The sequence below is a fragment of the Prionailurus bengalensis genome, chromosome A3 (assembly GCF_016509475.1).
Source record: "Prionailurus bengalensis isolate Pbe53 chromosome A3, Fcat_Pben_1.1_paternal_pri, whole genome shotgun sequence".
Taxonomy (NCBI): Eukaryota; Metazoa; Chordata; class Mammalia; order Carnivora; family Felidae; genus Prionailurus; species Prionailurus bengalensis.
Window position 1 is genome coordinate 43385922 of NC_057354.1, and position 19870 is coordinate 43405791.

General features: G+C 42.7%; 2 protein-coding genes across 2 annotated transcripts in view; both read left to right on the plus strand.

Moving 5' to 3' along the window:
• Positions 1-247: 247 nt before the first annotated feature.
• On the plus strand, positions 248-5148 carry LOC122496606 (protein PET117 homolog, mitochondrial). The gene is made up of 2 exons (XM_043602956.1): positions 248-482; positions 3989-5148. Exons 1-2 carry the CDS (start codon positions 387-389, stop codon positions 4136-4138), a joined length of 246 nt encoding a protein of 81 aa, XP_043458891.1. The 5' UTR covers positions 248-386; the 3' UTR covers positions 4139-5148.
• The window catches only part of KAT14 (lysine acetyltransferase 14), a 37834-nt gene continuing 22416 nt past the window's right edge, over positions 4453-19870 (plus strand). Inside the window, exons 1-4 of the mRNA XM_043602955.1 lie at positions 4453-4711; positions 6591-6709; positions 10754-10875; positions 18575-18756. Of these exons, the coding sequence (XP_043458890.1) occupies positions 4453-4711; positions 6591-6709; positions 10754-10875; positions 18575-18756 (682 nt within the window). The remainder of the gene's footprint in view (positions 4712-6590; positions 6710-10753; positions 10876-18574; positions 18757-19870) is intronic.

The following is a 19870-nucleotide window of genomic DNA, read 5'->3' on the forward strand; positions in this document are numbered from 1 at the left end:
GACCGTGTCTACAACATTTAATTATGGATCTACAAGCAAAAACTCCATCTTCTGGTGGCATCTACCGCGCAAAGGGCCAAAGAGGCTGCGATTAGTAAGGCTGGTATTGAGCAAAGGACCCGGGTCAGCAGAACGCTCAGAGGGGACAGATTATGTTTGTGTGCGGGGTCGGGAAGAAGAGGCAACCGCAGCCACACTTCAGCAGTGCAGGGACGCCGCTCCGCGCTCGGCTCTCGATTGCTAGCGCCTGGCGCGGCGGGCGGTGCAGCGGCTGCAGGGGCTCTGCGCTCGAGCGGTCGAGCCTGACCCGCAGCCTCCGAGTCGCGTTCGGTTGCGGCCCTGGGGCCCGGGGCGGGTAGGCGGAGGCCGCGGCGGCCGGCGCGGGGATGTCGAGGAGCTCGAAGGTGGTGCTGGGCCTGTCGGTGGTGCTGACGGCGGCCACCGTGGCCGGCGTGCATCTGAAGCAGCGGCGGGACCGGCAGGTCGGTGTCACGTGACCTCCTCTTCCGGGACCCGCGAGGGCGACCTAAGGCCCAGTGGCCTCTCTCCGCGTGGTTCTCCGTTGCTCCTCGTCTCTCCCTCTTTCGTCGGCTCCGCGGCGGCGCGATCCTGCGTCCCACCCATTCCTCGATCATCCCGGTCACGCGACTGCGGCTCCCACGCCGTCCGCCCGGCCCGGGCGCGGCAGCCCCCGCGGCCGCGTGCACCGGGAGGCCCCGGCGACCCCGTCCTGTCGGCGCGGGGGAGCCCCTGCCCTCAGCGCCGCAGCCTCCTGGCTCCAGCTAAGGCAGGCCTGCAGGGTGGTGGGCGGCCCGGTTCCCAGGTCACCTCCAGCCTACAGTGACACGGACTTTTCAGCGTGTCGCTTGGGCCGCTGCAAAGTAGAGGCGGGAAAGGGTTTTCGTGGGGGTGCACCCAGCAAGTTGTCGGCCTCTCCCCAACCCCAGGCCCAAGGTTGAGGCTCAACCCTAATGTATCTCATTTCCAGTGTTAATGAGATTTTATCCTAGGATTAAGGAGGCTGCCCCGAATCCACTTTCTCTGCCTTTAGCCAAGGTAATTTAGTGGATGCTTTTTGTTTGTTTGTTTGTTTCTTTCTTTTAAGAAACAGTATGCTGTGGAAACAAGATTCTGGGAATTAGAGATACCAGCCTCCAATTTTTCTTTTTTCTGTACCTGTATTTCTAGAAATATCTGTAACTTACTGATCGGTTGACCGACCGCCCGTTCCGTGTGTGTCAGTTCATATTGTTTTTACTCTAGTTGGCAGATGTTTAGTGATTGGTCTGTGTGTGCCAGGCACCGCACTAGGCGCTTTGGGAAACAAAAGATAGGAAGGACGGGCGTTCCCGAGTTTGTAACTGCTTCACACCGGTGCTGAAAGTTGAGAACAGGCAACTAGGTCAGTGCGTGCGTTAGGGTTGGGCTTAGTTTTGCCAAGGGTGGAAGTAATGAACTGGATGAATCAATAGTAAATGGCCTTTTGTCGTACTGGGCTGTGCAGTGTGCTTGGTACACAGAGATGAAGCAGAAGAGGTCTTGTCCTTGTTCACAGGCTGGAAATCCGGAAGGTGTGATGGTATAAGAATTTGGAGGAGGGGCTACTGGGATGAGTAATGAGGACATGGAAGAGGTTAGAGATTGGGGAACAAAGTATGGGTTCTGAGGGCGGAGCTTTTGGAATAGAGGCAGGCAAGTTTCTCTTCTAAGAAGTGAAAGGAAAAGAGGGTGATCAAAAGAAATTTGAGGTGGAGTAGAGGATGGTCAGATGTAGTTCTGAGGTCAGTGGAGGCAGAGATTTTCAGACTATGGGGTAGGGATGGATGAGAGCTTGGTTCTGAACTAACTCAGCATCTCTCGTTTTTACAATGTCACCTACTCCAGACCTCTTAAATCAGAATCTCTTGGATATGGGGAATCTTGATCACGTATGTGTTAAAAGCCACCCAGGGGATTCTAACATGCAGCTGGGGTTGAGTATCTGTACTAGAGGGTAGAAAAACAAAGATTTAGGTATTTGGAAATTAGATGAAGAAAAGATTGACCAGAATAACCTGTGTTTATTTTGCATCCAGTCATTCAGTGGACTTTTTTTTTTTACACTAGGAAGAAGACAAATGACTGACACATTGGGTATGTTGGAAGGTTCAAGGAAGCAAGAAATAAAATAATGACTGTTGTTTTCTAGCATTTCTTGACTGTTTACCACATGCCAGGCACTGACATTAATCCTCACAGGAACCCAGCAAAACGAGTTGTACTACATGAGTAATGGTGAAGAGGTCTTGGTGGTTAGTAAGAGAGGTGATTAGTAAGGTAGCCAAGTGCAAGTCACAGGCAGTTGGCATACACTGCAACTTGAAGGAAGGTAGCACTACAATGATGGCAGGAAAGCAAGTTCCTAAGCCATATGCTGAAGTCTGAGGAAGGAAGATCAGGTATGGAAGATCCCAGAGGCAGGTATGATAAGAATGATTCCAGTGGATGGTGTGGGCTTTGGGGGTGGGGTGGGGTGTGTGCATGGGTGTGTCATGGTACAGGAAGTACAGGACCCAAAGGACTGGGGAGGGAGGAGCCAAATGTCTCTGGAGATCTGGCTAAGGAGCAAGGTCCAAAAAAGATGGTTTTCAATTGTGTTATCTGTTCTAGGACTCTTAAACTTCCCAGTTGCCCCCATAATAGTGAGTGAAACTCTAGGCCTGGAGGAGATCTGGCAAGTAGGTACTTGGCGAGTTTCTTTAAATAGGCATAATAGGGACACCTCAGTAGCTCAGTCGGTTGAGCATCTGACTCTTGATCTCAGCTCAGGTCTTGATCTCAGGGTTGTGAGTTTAAGTGCATTGTTGGGCTCTGTGCTGGGCATAGTGCCCGCTTAAAAATAATAATGATGATAGTAGTAAAATAAAATAGACCTGATGATTACCAACAAACAAAAAAACCCCAGGCCCTGGACCCCACCCCCATTAATTCTACCTCACAAGGTTGCCATTAAAAAAAAATTAGTATTTGGGGACCTAAAAACTAGAAAATGGCAGTTATTAGTAATGACTGGACTTAGGCTTTAAAAAGGCTCATCTTAGGTGCCAAGTCCATGTTCTGGAATTTTCGACCTGTCTTTAGTGCTTCTCAAAATAACTACCACCTTTCTTTTTTCCTCTGGTAGTAGCATTGTATTTTTCCCGTCTCTCTCAGTCATGTAATTGATTAGTAATTCTGTACAATTTTTACTTCTTCTTATGCACTAGAAGAAGCTAAGATCTTTATTTTCTTGCATCCTGATAGTTTGTTTAAATTTCAGGAATCTTTTTTTTTCTTTGATATTTATTATTCAGCTAGAATCATTGCTAATAGGAAAGTAGTTTGTAAAGTTACTGTAGTAATTCTCACCAGATCTTTTTTTTTTTTTTAATTTTTTTTTCAACGTTTTTTATTTATTTTTGGGACAGAGAGAGACAGAGCATGAACGGGGGAGGGGCAGAGAGAGAGAGAGAGGGAGACACAGCATCGGAAACAGGCTCCAGGCTCCGAGCCATCAGCCCAGAGCCTGATGCGGGGCTCGAACTCACGGACCGCGAGATCGTGACCTGGCTGAAGTCAGACTCTTAACCGATTGCGCCACCCAGGCGTCCCTCACCAGATCTTTTAAAGCATTGTATATCAATTAAACTTTTAAAATTCACCTCAGGAACAGTTTTTTTTTTTTTCTTTTCTTTTTTTAATTTCCCATGAAGCTTCTATACTGAATGTTCAGGAATTTCTTAAAATATGGTTAAGTCATGTTAAGTAATAACACTGGTAGAGCACACAACCAAATTAATCTGATAGCTTGTTACATTTTACATTTATGCAGAAAGTTGAAATAGTAATTAGGTATTTGGAGTCTCAAAGTTTTCAGTGTATTTTGGTAGTACTGTTACTCAGATTGAATGGCACAAGGAAGGGAACCACCTGTTTGGGTGTTACTGAAATCTGTTTCTTGCGTTTTTAGAGGCTTCACGATGGAGTGATCAGAGACATTGAGAGGCAGAATCGGAAAAAAGAAAACATTCGTCTCTTGGGAGAACAGATTATTTTGACTGAGCAACTTGAAGCAGAAAGAGAGAAGATGTTATTGGCAAAAGGATCTCAAAAAACATGACTTGAAATGGATGCCAAATATTGATGGGACAGTGTTGAGTGTGGGTGTGTGAGTGTGGATGGAGAATAGCTTTGTGAGGTGTTCACCCTTTTTTTGGTCACTGTCCTTTCAAACTTGACCAAAGACAAGGACAGTGGATCACATATTCTAAATGATTGCTTAAAAGTCTCTTCTATCTGAGTAAAGAAGCGGGCAGACACTCTCGTGAAGAGTTTCTGTCTGTCTGTGTGATCCTGGTAGAAGCCCCTTGAAGCCTGGTGTCCAGAGCTTAGGATTGTTCGTGAAAAGCACTTGAGAGCCTGGGAGAGGAAGGGATGGATAGTAACATCCACCTGAGTAGTTTGATAAGCCGGCATGATGATGAAGCCACGAGAACATCTACCTCAGAAGGGCTGGAGGAGGGAGAGGTGGAGGGGGAGACTCTCCTGATCGTTGAATCGGAGGACCAGGCATCAGTGGACTTATCTCATGATCAGAGTGGGGATTCCCTCAACAGTGACGAAGGAGATGTGTCCTGGATGGAGGAGCAGCTGTCCTACTTCTGTGACAAGTGCCAAAAATGGATACCGGCCAGTAAGGAGCTTCTCAATTCCTTTGATTTGTCAGTTCCAATGTGAAGGTTTGTTTTTCTCACCTGTGAACGAAACATGAATGTACAATGGACCTAAATAAAAAGATAATTATTATATTTATGATTAGTTTAGTTGGTTAATGATAGATTTATATAAAACGTAGACACATTTGTGCTAATAAAAATTACTGTCAACCTCTCACATTGTTAAGTTAACATTTTGGACGGCAACCCAATAAAAGAAAGTTGGAAATCCTGTGTTATTTAAAGAATTAGCCACATTGTTTAACAAGATCACGTTGTGGATTTAGGGCCCAATACTAGGCCCAGTATAGAATGAAAGTTCAAGTTACTCTATTAATGTTTAACTTCCGTGGAAAACTGCTGTTGTATGCTGAAGTAAGTCAGAATTAGCAGATTAAAAATATTTTATGCTTTTTTTCTGGGACCATTCTTGTTTTCTGCTTGCTAGCCTCCTAGATCTGCTGGCGACATATATATACACATGCTGCCCCGATACCCCACTCTTTCAGCTAATCTTTTCATCTGCCAGTGTCCTGGCTCTCAAGGAGCATGCTTTGGCAGCCATCACGAGTCTTACCAAAATGGGGTTTTCCCATTCGGCAGAGACTTGGAAAGACATCGGTACCAGAGGAATTCTTTGTGTAATACTTTGTAACTAGGTCAGAGAAATTTCAGCTGAAACGGGTCAGTTTCTGGTATGTGGAAGTGTTTTTAAGATGGATTTAACTATTCAGATTAACAGTTACTGTTAATAAATTAATAGTAACAGTTTCATAGGAAACAATCTAGAACTTTCTATGCATTAGCTAGAGTTTGCTTCTGAGCTCTTTCTGCTTAGTGATTTAGGGCCCTGCCTGAGAAATCTCTGGCGTTCCACCTTGTCCTCTAAGGATACATTTTAAACTGTCCGTCACGATAGGGTCCCTGCTAACTTCCTCAGCGTCTCTCCTCAGTGTCCTGTCCCCACACAACCAGAACTTTGCAGTTAGGGTGAGCTTTTAATTCTCCACAAAAAAATTCTTATACCCAGGTCTCTGCACATTTTAATTTCCTCTCTGGAATATGTGTCTCTGTAGCCTCCGTGGGCTCCCGCCATTCACATAGGCACCCCTCTTCCCCTGGCCAATTCTAGTCATCCTTCAGGTCCCCTGTCAATGCCACTTTTTCTAGCTCTCCCATCTTCCTTGTATGGGTTGGGCCTCCCTTTTATGTACCCTCGCATTGCCCTGTGGCACACACCACGTTCCATTCCAGTGGTTGTCCTGTCTCCCAGAGCATTGGCATCACCTGGGGAACATCAGAAAATGGAGAGACTCAGACCCCCCCTTTTAGAGATTGATTCGTTCTGTGTGAGTAGGCCCAGGCATCTTTTAAAAAAACAAAACCACTCCATGGGTGATTCCGATGTACAGTGAGGATGGAGAACCGTTGTGCTATTATGATTACCTATTTCCTTGTATGTCACCCTCAGAACTTATAAAATGCCGAGAGCAGACTATCTTGGGCGCTGTGTTCCGGTTCCTAGGCCAGTGCCTGGCATGCAGTGGGAACTCAGATAATTCTTGAAAGAGTGTGTGGAGACCCATAGCAGTCAGGAATGTCAACAGTTGGAAAATCCAGTGAGAGCAATGAAAACGTGATTTTCCAGCATCTTTCTCCTAAAAGCTAGGAAGCATACACTTGACAGGCATACGCTTTTCTTCTGTGCTTTTCTTCTGTTTTCCTTATTCCCGTCCTGCTATCATGGGTTAGCTGAAAAGGAGGAAGAACACATGGGAAGCGTCGAAAATCTGGTTGATACACTGATAAATGCTGCTCTAGATAAACCTATGATGTGCTTTTTTGTTTTTCTCCTAGGTCAGCTGAGGGAACAGCTCAGTTACCTTAAGGGTGATAATTTTTTTAGATTCACTTGTTCCGATTGCTCAGAAGATGGCAAGGAGCAGTATGAAAGGCTGAAACTGACATGGCAGCAAGTGAGTAAAAAGCTCTTCCCCTAGAATTTGCAGGGTCAATCCCCCAAGGAATTCATTGGAATGAATATTCAGAGAACAGGGAGCTTACACGTAGGCTTTTGAGCTGTTTTGAGGGTCGCTCCTTACTTCACAATGAAAATGATAAATATAGGGAGAAAGGAGTTCTTTGTGAAAATACTCCCTGCTAATGTGGTGAATTAGGTTTGAGATTCTCGAAAACCTCACACACACAATTTCACATGGATATGATGCCAGACTCTGATTTTAATTGAATTCCCAATGAGGTTCATATTTTTCTGGCAGCCGTTTTTAGCACAATGTAAAGGTGACCACGTTGGAAATAGTTTGGGAAAGTATAACGTGGCTCATTGCAGAAGCCAACGTGATCTGGCTTTTCCGCGTTTGAACACGGATATGTTTGAATATTGTTGGGGGGATGAATAGCTACGTTCACCTTTTAGCCGTCTCTGGTACCAGCCCCCTCCTCCAAGCCAACTGTAGCCTGAACAATAGCTTTTTACTGATCGCCAGCTTGTCTTAATTTTTTTGGTTTGTTTTTATGTTACTAACTAGGTCTATTGCAAGGTACCAATGGCCATAGTCTGAATTCTAAAAATGAACGAATTACACATTACTTTGAGTTTTTATGTTTATTCATTTAACAAATATTGAGTGCCCATGGTGAACCAGGTGTCATTCTAGGCCTGGAGACTGCTGTGATGAGGAAGACAGCTAGGCAGCTGACATTTTAGACATTTTAGACAATAAGCAGACAAATAAACAAGTTAATTACCCATAACACTTTTTTGCTATGAAAGAAAGAAACAGGGTAAATGAGAAAGAGTTTGGATGAAATGATCTGAGCCACTAAGGTATTCCTTATAAACTGCAGTTGCTTTAGCAGCTTGGACTATTAATTATCAGTGCTTTACTAGGAGATGTGCTAATGAAATCTGTCAGTGGTGAATTTAGGGAGCCTTTTTTGACTTGGCTGAGACTATGCAAGTAGAAAATGAAGGGACGTTTGTACTGAGGATATAGTCTTATGTGTATTGTAATTGGGATGTTTTTCTCAACGTGTACCTGGGATATTGTGTCTAGGCAAGGTCAGATTAATATAATAGATTATTCTCATGTGTACACCCGTCAGCAGATTTGCATTTGATCTGTAAGCGTCTCAAAAAGCTGTAAAGTGGAAGAAGAGCAAATATACGTAATTTATTGGCAAGAATATGAGTTTTTGCAGAGGTTCTTTTGAAGAGAACAACTGGCTTTTGGTTATATTGCTCAGAAGATACAATATTGGCTCAGTTTGCACATTTAATTAGGCTGACATCACTTGAAAATTATGTTTTCACTTCCAGAAGATGGATTGATGATAGATAATACCTTGGTACGATGAAGTGATAGATCAGACACGTCTGGTTCTTGGTAAACTACCGACCAGTATTTCTAGTTGCCTCTAAGAAACCCAGCCTCAGGGTGCCTGGGTGGCTCAGTCGGTTGAGTGTCTGACTCTTGATTTCGGCTCAGGTCTTGATCCCAGGGTCATGGGATTGAGCACTGCATCGGGCTCCTCACTGAATGCAGAGCCTGCTTAAGATTCTCTCTCTCTCTCTCTCTCTCTCTCTCTCTCTCTCTCTCTTTCTCTCTCTTTCTGTCTCTCTCCCTCCCTCTCCCTCTCCCCCCTTTCCTCACTTGTACCTGCTCTCTCCCTCTCTCTCAAATAAATAAAATGAAAAGAATTAAAAAAAAATTAAAAACTCCAGCATCTCAAGAAAGAGCTAAATCAGATGGTGTTTTATAGATTCTATTGATGTCACCAAATACTATATTGGAATGTGGGGTTTCTGTCTTTTTAAATCTTAAACTTTATATTTGTTGATTTACCAAAGTAATAAGTAGAAATGCCTGTTTCACCACAAAATACCAACAGTACAGAGGGTCTGGTCTTCTGACCTTTCTTCCATGCTCTTTTTTGTGTTCTCTTCTCGTAGTGACTTGCGAACAGCAGTTTGAAATGCGGGAGAAACCATCATGTGTTTGGGAAGGATAGGATAGTGGTTATATTCTCATCCTGGGTGCTTATTCTTACATGGCAGGTGTAGCACGTACCGTGATCTGTGCTCATTATTTTTCTAGGTGTTTTTCAGCAGGTACTTGTGAAGTGCCTACTGTGGCTGAGCCAGCCCCAAGCTGGGCCCTGGGGATACTCTGTCACTGATAAGCTCTTGTGAGAGTGAAAAACTGAACTGGGATTCATTTTTTTTTAAGATTCCAGATTCCAGGGGAGGGGGAAAACCATGTCCTTCATAGATTTTGCAGTTTGCTTAATAAATATTAAGTGTTACAGAAAAAGTTATTTTCAAGTAAATGTGTGAATTTTAGCTTTTTAAAGTGGTGAAATAATTCAGACATACAAAAAAAGTACCAGAAATAAAGTAGCAGACAGTGTCTCTACTGCCGAGATTAACAGTGAGTATGTGTGTCTGAAGTACTTGAGGGGTCTGGGAGTAGGCAAAAGAAGCTGATTTCAGACTTTCCTTAAAGTATTTCTTGAACAATAGCTTTTAAAATTGAGGTAAAATATACGTAACTTGAAAGTTTACTATTTTAACCACCTTTAAGCATATAATTCAGCGGCATTCGGTACATTCACATTGTTTTGCAACCATCATCACTGTCCATCTCCAAACATATTTATCTTCCCAAACTGAAACTCCATATCCATTGAATAGTAAGTCCTGATGGACAATAAGTTTTTAAGGAAGCTGTTGGTTAGTTGATGTAGACCTGTTGCAACAGTGAGTGGAAGGACTTGACAAATCCATCGATGGGATTAATTGTTTAGTGGGGTTTCTGCAGGTTTCACAAGTGTAAGGAGCGGGGAGCTTGGTTAGTGGAAGTGTCGGTATTACTGGGCCCTTTGAGTTGGAGGTTTTCCCTTGGACCATTGAGGGTCTCGCGCTGTGAGCACGGGGGTTGGGGAGTCTGAACTGCAGTTTACTAGCCTCCTTACACTTTCAGGATGTTCCTTCTGGAAAGAATAATTAAGTTAGATTCCTTACATAGATTCTCTGTCCCTTTTTCAATTTCAGTGGCCCCAAATCAATCATTATTTTCATTAGGTTGAAAATGTAGTTTCAAATAGCTTGTATTGTTTTGTTCATTTACATGAAATTACATCATGACAAAATTGCATGTATATAGATGCAAGTAGAAATGCCTCAAAGGATAGTCATTGAACATGTTAAAAGTGATTGTTTCTTGATGGCCGATCTAGAGTGATTTTTACTTCCTTCTTTGCTTTTCTATTTTGGAAGTCTTTTACAGTGAGCACATGTTACTTATATTTCTGGAAAACACTTCCCAATTCCGGGCTATGAATTAATCACCTGTAGACAAGCAAGGCTGGACCAGATGAGGAGTTTCCACTTGGAGCTCTGAGAGTAATGCTAATTTCATCAGAAGAAAGGTTTCTGCAGCTAAAAATGGCTAAACACCGAGTAGATGGTGACCAACATTTTCAGCTTTGAAATTCTGAGAGTCTTTGTTTTTGCTCTCTAAAAAGCTTAGGAAAGTATATAGATAGGCAGGGGTGACTTTCAAAATAAAGGTTAGCACCATCATTCAGAAAATGTGGGCTGCAGCAGATACCTGGATGCCTGACAGCCAGTAGTTGTCACTATATCTAGTGACGCGTTGTATAAGATGGAAGGACATGGAGCGGGGTTGGGGGGGGGCAGCGGGACAGGTTGCTTGCATAGGACAGTCGTTGTTTATCATAATCAGTTCAGCCACACATTAGCCCTGCATGTGCAATGTGTAAGCAACAACGGCAGATACTTAAGTGGATTAGTGATATTCATCTAATGGAAGCAAAACAGAAAATAAAATTCTATACTGAGAGTATTCCAAGATATCACCCTTTCCCCCTCTGTTCCCCACCATTCCTACTCAGAATAGAAAACAAACTTTTTCCCCCTGAAGGTTAACATCCCTAATCGTGCTTGCCTCCCAGCCCTTGTTGCGTTTGTGTTCCAGGTCGTCATGCTGGCAATGTATAACTTGTCTCTGGAAGGAAGTGGACGGCAAGGTTATTTCCGATGGAAAGAAGATATCTGTGCTTTTATTGAGAAACATTGGACCTTTTTACTGGGGAATAGGTAACGTGATTTTTGGAAATCTTATACTTGCACAAAGAGGTGAAGAACAAAGTACGTGAGATTTGAGATAGCCTAATGCAGCCCTTTAGGAATTAGAGTACCTGTGGCAATTACAAAGAATTTTTTAATTCAGAAAATGTTACTTTTTTTTTTAATATTTTTTTTTTCAACGTTTTTTATTTATTTTGGGACAGAGAGAAACAGAGCATGAACGGGGGAGGGGCAGAGAGAGAGGGAGACACAGCATCGGAAACAGGCTCCAGGCTCCGAGCCATCAGCCCAGAGCCTGATGCGGGGCTCGAACTCACGGACCGCGAGATCGTGACCAGGCTGAAGTCGGACGCCCAACCGACTGCGCCACCCAGGCGCCCGAAAATGTTACTTTTTTAAGTTAAAACACGTGTTTGTGGAAAACCAAAGTGGAAGTATGTACTGTTTTTTGGATTTTTTTTAAATGTTTATTTGTTTTGAGAGTGAGCACAAGCAGGAGGGGCAGAGACAGAGAATCCTAAGTAGGCTCCGTGCTGCCAGCACAGAGACAAGTGTGGGACTCGATCTCGTGAACCATGAGATCATGACCTGAGCCAAAATCAAGAGTTGGATGCTTAACCGACTGAGCCACCCAGGCGCCCCGGAAGTATATACTATTAAAAAATGTAGGTTTCCGGACTTTTCTAGTCCTACTTTAGAGGACACTCTTGGTTTCTACTGAGCATGAAGAGATTTGAAGAGATTCTTAGAATGTTAAAAAATAGAGAGCTTAATTCCATGAGGCTGTTTAATAGTTGGATGAATAACTAATTTGAAGATACAGGATCATTTTGTCCTTTTGAAATCAGTGTCTGATAGAAGGTCAGAGGAAGGAAGATAATGGCAATGGCTGACTTCACCTCTTTAAATTGCTCTTCATTAATAGACTCTTATCAGTATTTGTTTTTATGAACTGGAAAGTAAATACTGGTGATATATTTTGGTATTATAGTGCTTAGCAAAGTCTAGGCACGTTAATACGCATATGGCTTGTTCATTCCTCTGCATGATAACGCATTGATTTTACTGCTGAGCACGCCTCATTGGTGGCTGCTTTGGCTCATCACACTCAGATATGCCAGGGCACAGATCTTAAAACCACATGCTTTAACTAAAGATCCATGCAGATCAACAAGATTTTTATTGCCGTTAGGGATTAGTGAGTTTCCAACTGCATTTGCAAATTGTATGAGATTCTGATTGTTAGTTGCCATCTTAAGTCCTGTGTGAGGCTCATATGTCTTGCTTAATTGGGTCAGGGTAGACATGATACAGGCTCTGATCACATCAGGTCAGAACAGGAAGTTTGTACCTGTCCTTTCTCTGAATGCACTGCGGCCTCTGTTTCCTCGGGCGCCGAGAAGACACAGCTCTGCCAGCTTCACTCGGAGCTCAGGGAGGGCAGTCGAAAGGAGAGGCGGCTTTCTGAAGGCTCGCTGTGAGGAGAAAATAGAAGAGATTCAGTACATTTTTACAAAAGGAGTTATTTTTGTTCTTGAGTTATTTAGTAGTACTAAGAAAAGAATTGACAGTATAACTGGTTCTTTTCTTAAAGAAAGGGAATCTGTTGTCTTAGTTTAATGATTTAGCACTATTTATGGAACTTAATATACCCCATTTATAAAGCACAAGAAAGGAAAAAAAAAACTGATAAAATTAGATCTTGGAATGTTTTCCTGATCTCTCAGTGCCATTCTGCTTAGTGGATTGTCTTCTAGAAGAAATTGGATTTAAATTGCCTGTTTTTAAGGATTTTGCTATATTTTAACATAAGTTGTTCAGTTGTTTCATTTGTTCATTTGTAGAGTATGTTTGGAGAGGAATCAGCCAAGGCTTTTTTTTTCCTTTTTAATCCTTTACTGAAAGGCATTAATTACTCTCCAGTTTCTGTGTGGTTTAACCATTAAACTAGTGGTTTTTGGCCATGTTAGTGAATCACTAGAATTACCATTTACTTATTTGAATCAAGCCCCCCCCCCCTTTTTGTAAATACATTCATTTTGAAAAGAAACTTCACACCACCATGATAAGTGGAAAATTCGTATCATTTGCCATACATAGAATGAAACTATAAAAATAGGTGTGCTAAAAATAACAGAATGTTATTGAATTATAGCTGGATCTCATGGCCCATAAAGGCAATCAAAGCCCTCTTTCTTGATCAGAAAGGGAAGCAGTGTGTGCTTTAAGTTAGAACTTAAAGCAACCAACTTTCTTCTTGATCTAACCAGAAGGAATGAGAGATCATTAAAAATTACTCTGTGATTCCTTGTCGATTAGTTCCCTACGTCAACGTTGTCCTTTGCTTTTGGAACTCTGCTATAAGCGTCGGTGGTTGGAAAAGCCACCGAAACCCCTTGCCCAAGGCAGTCAGCACATGCTCAGACGGCTCTGTGTGTGAACATCCACAGAATCACTATGCCCCAGGGAAGCGGCCTGCAGAGAACATGTACAGTTAGACTTTTTTCATAGCTATTGAAGATTTTAATTCTGTTATCCATAGAACATTCTTTAAATTCCTAACAAGATAAGCATTTCTCATTTGCCATATGACCTAAGAGAATAGTGTGCTGTGTAATGAAGTGCGGGATTTGAATACATTTTCTTTTAGATGTTTACAGGTTTTTCATTCGTGTCTTTAATGTTTTCTTAAAGTTTAAATATGTAAAGGCTTACTTAAATGGCTTTATGTTATCTATTATGGAAATAAGTGTAAAAGTATTCAAAAGCCGGGGTGCCTGGGTGGCTCATTTGGTGGAGCATCCGACTTCCACTCAGGGCATGATCTTGCAGTTTGTGAGTTTAAGCCCCACGTCAGGCTCTGTACTGACATCTCGGATCCTGGAGCCTGCTTCAGATTCTGTGTCTGAAGTCGCCCTCTCTCTCTGCCCCTCCCCCACTCACACTCTGTCTCTCTCTCAAAAAATGAATAAACATGTTTAAAAAAAAGTATTTAAAAGCTTTAATTAATTGCTGCAGTTTAATTGCCTTTGTATGTGTGATCATTTAATCTGCTTTTATAATCCTGACCTTGAATTTTTCCAGGATTAAAAAAAATTTTTTATTAATTTTTTTTTTAATTCCAGATTGTCTAGGTGGCTCGGTTGGTTAAGTGTCCGACTTCGGCTCAGATCATGATCTCACTGCTTGTGAGTCCCGCGTTGGGCTATGTGCTGTCAGCCCAGAGCCTGGAGCCTGCTTCAGATTCTGTCTCCATCTCTCTGTGCCCCTCCCCTGCTCACACACTGTCTCTCTCTCAAATATAATATACATTAAAAATTTGTTTTTAATTCAATATTTAAAAAATTTTTTTTTAATTTTTTTAAATTTATTTTTGAGACAGAGAGAGACAGGGCATGAGCAGGGGAGGGGCAGAGAGAGAGCAAGACACAGAACCAGAAGCAGGCTCCAGGCTCTGAGCTGTCAGCACACAGGGCTTGGACTCACGGAGTGTGAGATCATGACCTGAGCTGAAGTCGGATGCTTAACCGACTGAGCCACCCAGGTGCCCCTTTAATTTAATATTTTTTCATTCCAGTGCAGTTAACATACAGTGTTATATTAATTTCAGGTATGGAGTATATAGGAGGTATAACTTTGAATAATGAAGAATACTTTGAATACTTTTTTCTATTACTGTATTTCATTGATTTCTAAGATGCACACTTTTTTTTTAAGTTTATTTATTTATTTTGAGAGAGACAGAGACAGTGCAAATGGGAGAGGGGCAGAGGGAGAAGGAGACAGAGAATCCCAAGCAGGCTCTGCACTATCAGTGACGTGGAGCTCAAACCCATGAAACTGTGAGATCATGACCTGAGCCAAAACCAAGAATTGAATGCCTAACCAACTGAGCCACCCAGGCACCCCAAGATGCACATGTTTTTTTTTATTTTTATTTTTATTTTATTTTATTTTTTAATTTTTTTTTTTTCAACGTTTATTTATTTTTGGGACAGAGAGAGACAGAGCATGAACGGGGGAGGGGCAGAGAGAGAGGGAGACACAGAATCGGAAACAGGCTCCAGGCTCTGAGCCATCAGCCCAGAGCCTGACGTGGGGCTCGAACTCACGGACCGCGAGATCGTGACCTGGCTGAAGTCGGATGCTTAACCGACTGCGCCACCCAGGCGCCCCTTGATGCACATGTTTTAAAATTTTTGCATCTCTTTAAAAAATTTTTTTTAAAAATTTCACATTTCTGACATCTGGATACAGCTTATAAGGGATAGTGTGTCATAACTGATGGCTAGTTTTCTTCTTTTGTTGTACATAAAATGGTATATCTTAAAGTCAGTGGGTCTTACATATGATGAAATATGATAAAGCACATTCATAGTATTTAAAATTTTTTATTTTATTATTTTTTAATGTTTATTTTTTGAGAGGGAGAGAGACCAAGCATGAGCAGGGGAGGGGCAGAGAGAGAGGGAGACACAGCATCCGAAGCAGGCTCCAGGCTCTGAGCTGTCAGCACAGAGCCCGATGCGGGACTCAAACTCACAGGCTGTGAGATCATGACCTGAGCTGAAGTCAGACACCCAACCAACTGAGCCACCCAGGAGCCCTCTTAGCACTTCTTGATTCTATACTTTTTTGTTTCTTATTGTGTATCTCCTTTATCAGGAATCAACTCAGTGAAGGCAGTGATTTTGACTTATTTTCCTCCCATTGTTCTATCCCCAGCTTCTTTTTAAAAAAATGTTTATATATTTTTGAGGGGAGGAAGGGGCAGAGAGAGAGGGAGACACAGAATCTGAAGCAGGCTCCAGGCTTGGAGCTGTCAGCACAGAGGCCAACGTGGGGCTCGAACTCACAAGCCACGAGATCGAGACATGAGCTGAAGTCGGACACTAAACCAACTGAGCCACCCAGGAGCTCCTAAAATTTTTTAAACGGTATGACAAAGATTCCAGGGGGATGGCAGAGTAGGAAGCACCAGAAGTCTGTTCCCACCTAGACAACAAACAGTTGAAATGGCAGAATCTGTCTGATGTAACTATTTTGGATCTCTGGATCTATATTGAAGGCTTGTAACTTCCAAGAGGAGACTTGGAAGGTAAATTGCAGTTGAATTTGGTCAAGTTCAGCTGTTAGTAACATTTACCCATTCCACACCCTTCAACCCTGTGTCAGGCAGCAACGCACTTGTTCCCCAAGCAGCTCACACGCAGCTTGTGGGAGCCAGGGTAGACAAAAAGGACCCTGTCCTCCAAATGTCAGGAATCTGTGCTCTGATTGCTGATTGGTGCTTCTCGTCACAGAAATGCAGATGAAGAGGTGGGTTGCACCTCCCCTGAATGGTTGCAAACCCTTCTCCCTCTGGTTGAAATGACTTGAAGGAGATTTAAAGGGCTGGCACTCCCCCCCCCCCCACCATTTTATTTTTCTCTTTGTTCCCTTTGTGGAGCCAGACTTTAAAGATAAGACAATCAAAAGTAACCACATATACAGAGGAAATTAGGAAGTCACCATGCATGCCCAGGGAAAGGCACAGTCTCAGAAATGACCCGGGAAGACCTTAAGTTTATACCTCAGGTTGATCTTTGATACACAGACACCCTACAACAATAAAAACAACAACAACAACAACAGACACAAAAACCCGTAAATCTCAGAGGAGGAAGAAAATCTGATTTCCAGAGTTACTACATTATTAAATTCAAATATCCAATTTCAACAAAAAATTACAAGGAATACAAAGAAACAGGAAAATATGGCCCATTCAAAGGAAAAAACAATAAAACAACAGAAACTGTCCCTGAAAAAGACCTACTGGCGGATCTATAAGACAGACTTTACAACTGTCTTAAAGATGTCCTAAGAACTGATGTAGAGAAAGTCAAGAAAATGTTGTATAAACAGAATAGACGTGTCAGCAAAGAGATAAAAAACCTAAAAAGAAACGAAAAAGAAATTCTGCAGCTGAAAAATACAGTAGCTGAAATGAAAAATTCCCTGGAGGGATTGAGAAGCAGCTTTGAGTGGGCAGAAGAAAGAGTAAGTGAGCCTGAGAGTAGGACAGTGGGAGTTTCTGGGTCTGAAAAACAGAAAGAAGAAAGATGGAAGAGGGGCACCTGAGTAGCTCAGTTGTTTGAGTGGCTGACTTTGCCTCAGGTCACGATGTCACTACTCGAGGGTTTGAGCCCCATGTTGGGCTCTGTGCTGACAGCTCACAGATTCAGCCTGCTTCAGATTCTGTCTCTGTCTCTGCCCCTCCCCTGCTCAAGCTCTCTTTCTCAAATGTAAATAAACATTTAAAAAAAAATTTTTTAAAAAGGAAAGTGGGCAGAGCCTGAGGACCTGGGGAGGCACCATCAGCTGGTGTATGAAAGCAAGTGGAACCCCTCCCCTCCCATATCCTTTGGGCAAGAGGAGGGAGGCTTGGGTAGTTTAGAAAAAGATACAGATGTGGGAGAGGTGCTCTGGGACCAAAACACTGGGGAGGAAACTGAGGTGTCTTTGTCCCCATCTCAGAAAATGCTCATGCCTATTAAAGTTTATATTTGTGGGGGTTTTTTTTCTTTGTTTTCTAGCAGATCTTTGTCCCTAAGAATGCTTTTTTCTTTTTGCCTCTTGAGCAATATTTTCCAACTGTTAAGACTGGCCTTCTTACGAAAGACTGTGTTATAGGATTTCTGGTACTTGTTTTTTAGAACAGTTGCCTTTAAAAGAATTTTCAACAGGAATCTGAATAGTTAGCATTTTACGTATCATTAAAAACTTTCAAGAGCACCTGGGTGGCTCAATTGGTTAAGCATCCAACTCTTGATGATAACTCAGGTCTTGATCTTGGGGCTGTGAGTTCAAGCCCTGCCTTGGGCTCAGTGCTGGTGTGAAGGCTTTTTATTATATACTTTTTTTTTTTTTTTTTTTTGCCAAAGTTGGTTATTCCCCCAAAGTTCAACTCTATTTATGAAACACACTGTATAGTTTTATTTCACTTTACTATTTGTACAGGCAAATAGGAGCAGACTGAGAGGTGCATCTGACTTCTGGGGTAAAATGAACTGTTTACCAGGGCCAATGATTCTCTTGCTTGCTTTCTTGAGAGCTGGTTTTAATTCACATATAAAAGCAACTTCATTTGGGGCACCTGGGTGGCTCAGTCGGTTAAGCATCTGACTCTTGGTTTCGGCTCAGGTCATGATCCCAGCGTCATGGGACCGAGCCCCATGTTGGGCTCTGAGCTGAGTGTGGAACCTGCTTGAGATATTACCTCTCTCTCTCTCCCCCTCTTTCTCTCCTCTCTGCACTGTCAGTGCAGAGCCCAACATGGGGCTTGATCTCACAAACCCTGAGATCATGACCTGAGCTGAAATCAAGAGTCTGACACTTAACCAACTGAGCCCCCAGGCACCCAAGTGATAAGTGTTTTATGAGCTTTGTTTGAATTATTTTGTTTAATCCCCATAGCAACCTTTTGAGTTAAGTTGTTATCCTAATTTTAAAAAAGAGGAAACTGAGGCAGCCAGAAGGTGGTAGAGCCAGGATTTGAAGCCAGACAGGCTCCAGAGCCTCTCCTTTGACTCTTATGCTCTGTTCCTTCAAAGATTGGAGGTTCCATGGCATAACACAAGCTTGGAGTCCTAGAGTATCTGGAGAGTGTATTTTCCACATAATGCCAAAATTGAAAAGCCAATAATTTTTAAATTCTTGGACTCTCCAGGAAGAAGACTTCGACCTGGTGGAGCACAGTAGCGGGTTGCCTCAGTGTGGGAAGCCCCATGTTCTTCCGTTCAGGGGCTCAAGAGTTCGGAGAACCAGGATGGTGGAAGCTCGTTCACAACAAGCCACCAACAATGAAGCCTGAAGGAGAGAAGCTGTCTGCCTCTACCCTGAAAGTAAAAGGTACTCTTGTGAGAACACTATAGCACGTGCTGGCCAGGCCAGAGCCAAGCAAGCATGAGTTTATAAGGCCTCCTGCTTGTAAGGCATAGGCCAGCTGCCTCTCTGGAGCTACTCTGCTTGGCAGGTGTATTATTACAACACATTTTGTGTATGCTGTAAATAAATACCATACAAAAAATATTTTAGCATTTCCTAATCAAGTTACCAGTTCTGGAAATGTCCTTTGGTATCTGCAAGGTTCTCTATTTTCTTTTTTCTTTTAATGTTTATTTAAAAAACTTTTTTTTAATATTTATTTTTGAGAGAGAGAGAGACAGGGTGCGAGTGGGGGGTGGGCAGAGAGAGAGAGGGAGACACAGAATCCTAAGCAGGCTCTAGGCTCTGAGCTGTCAGCACAGAGCCCAACACGGGGCTTGAACCCAGGAGCCTTGAGATCATGACCTGAACCAAAGTCGATGCTCCACTGACTGAGCCACCCAGGTGGCCCAAAAATGTTTATTTATTTTGAAAAGAGAGAGAGAGAGAGAGCGAGTGCACACGTTCAAGGAGGAGGGGCAGAGAAGGGGTAGGAGGAGGGGCAGAGAAGAAGGGCTGGACAGAGCATCTAAAGCGGACCTTGCACTATCAGAGTCAGATGCTTAATTGACTGGGTCACCCAGGTGTCCCAAGCTTCTCTATTTTCAATCTCATTTTGTTTTTACAGCTTTTTATGTGGAAATTTGTAAACACCCACCAATATGAAGAGAGTGGTGTAATGAGTCCCTATGTACCTTTCTCTTCACTTAAGCAGTTCATTGCTGGCCATCTCAGTTTAATTTGGCCACTGGGTGCTTTCCCCCAACCCTCCACCCATTCCACGCCTTGGATTATTTAGAAGCAAATCCCATCATCAACATCTCATTCTTAAACATCTCAGTACTATCTTTAGGAGATAATGATTCTTTTTCGTGGCCTAACCTGATGCCATTCTCCCACTTAAAGAAAACTCCTTACAATCACATATTGGTCTGGGGTTTTTTTAATCTAAAAAATTTTAGTGAGCTTTAAATTTTTAAAAATATATTTGAGAAAAAAATCAAATAGTGTTGAAAAGTATAAAGCCTGACAGTGTCCT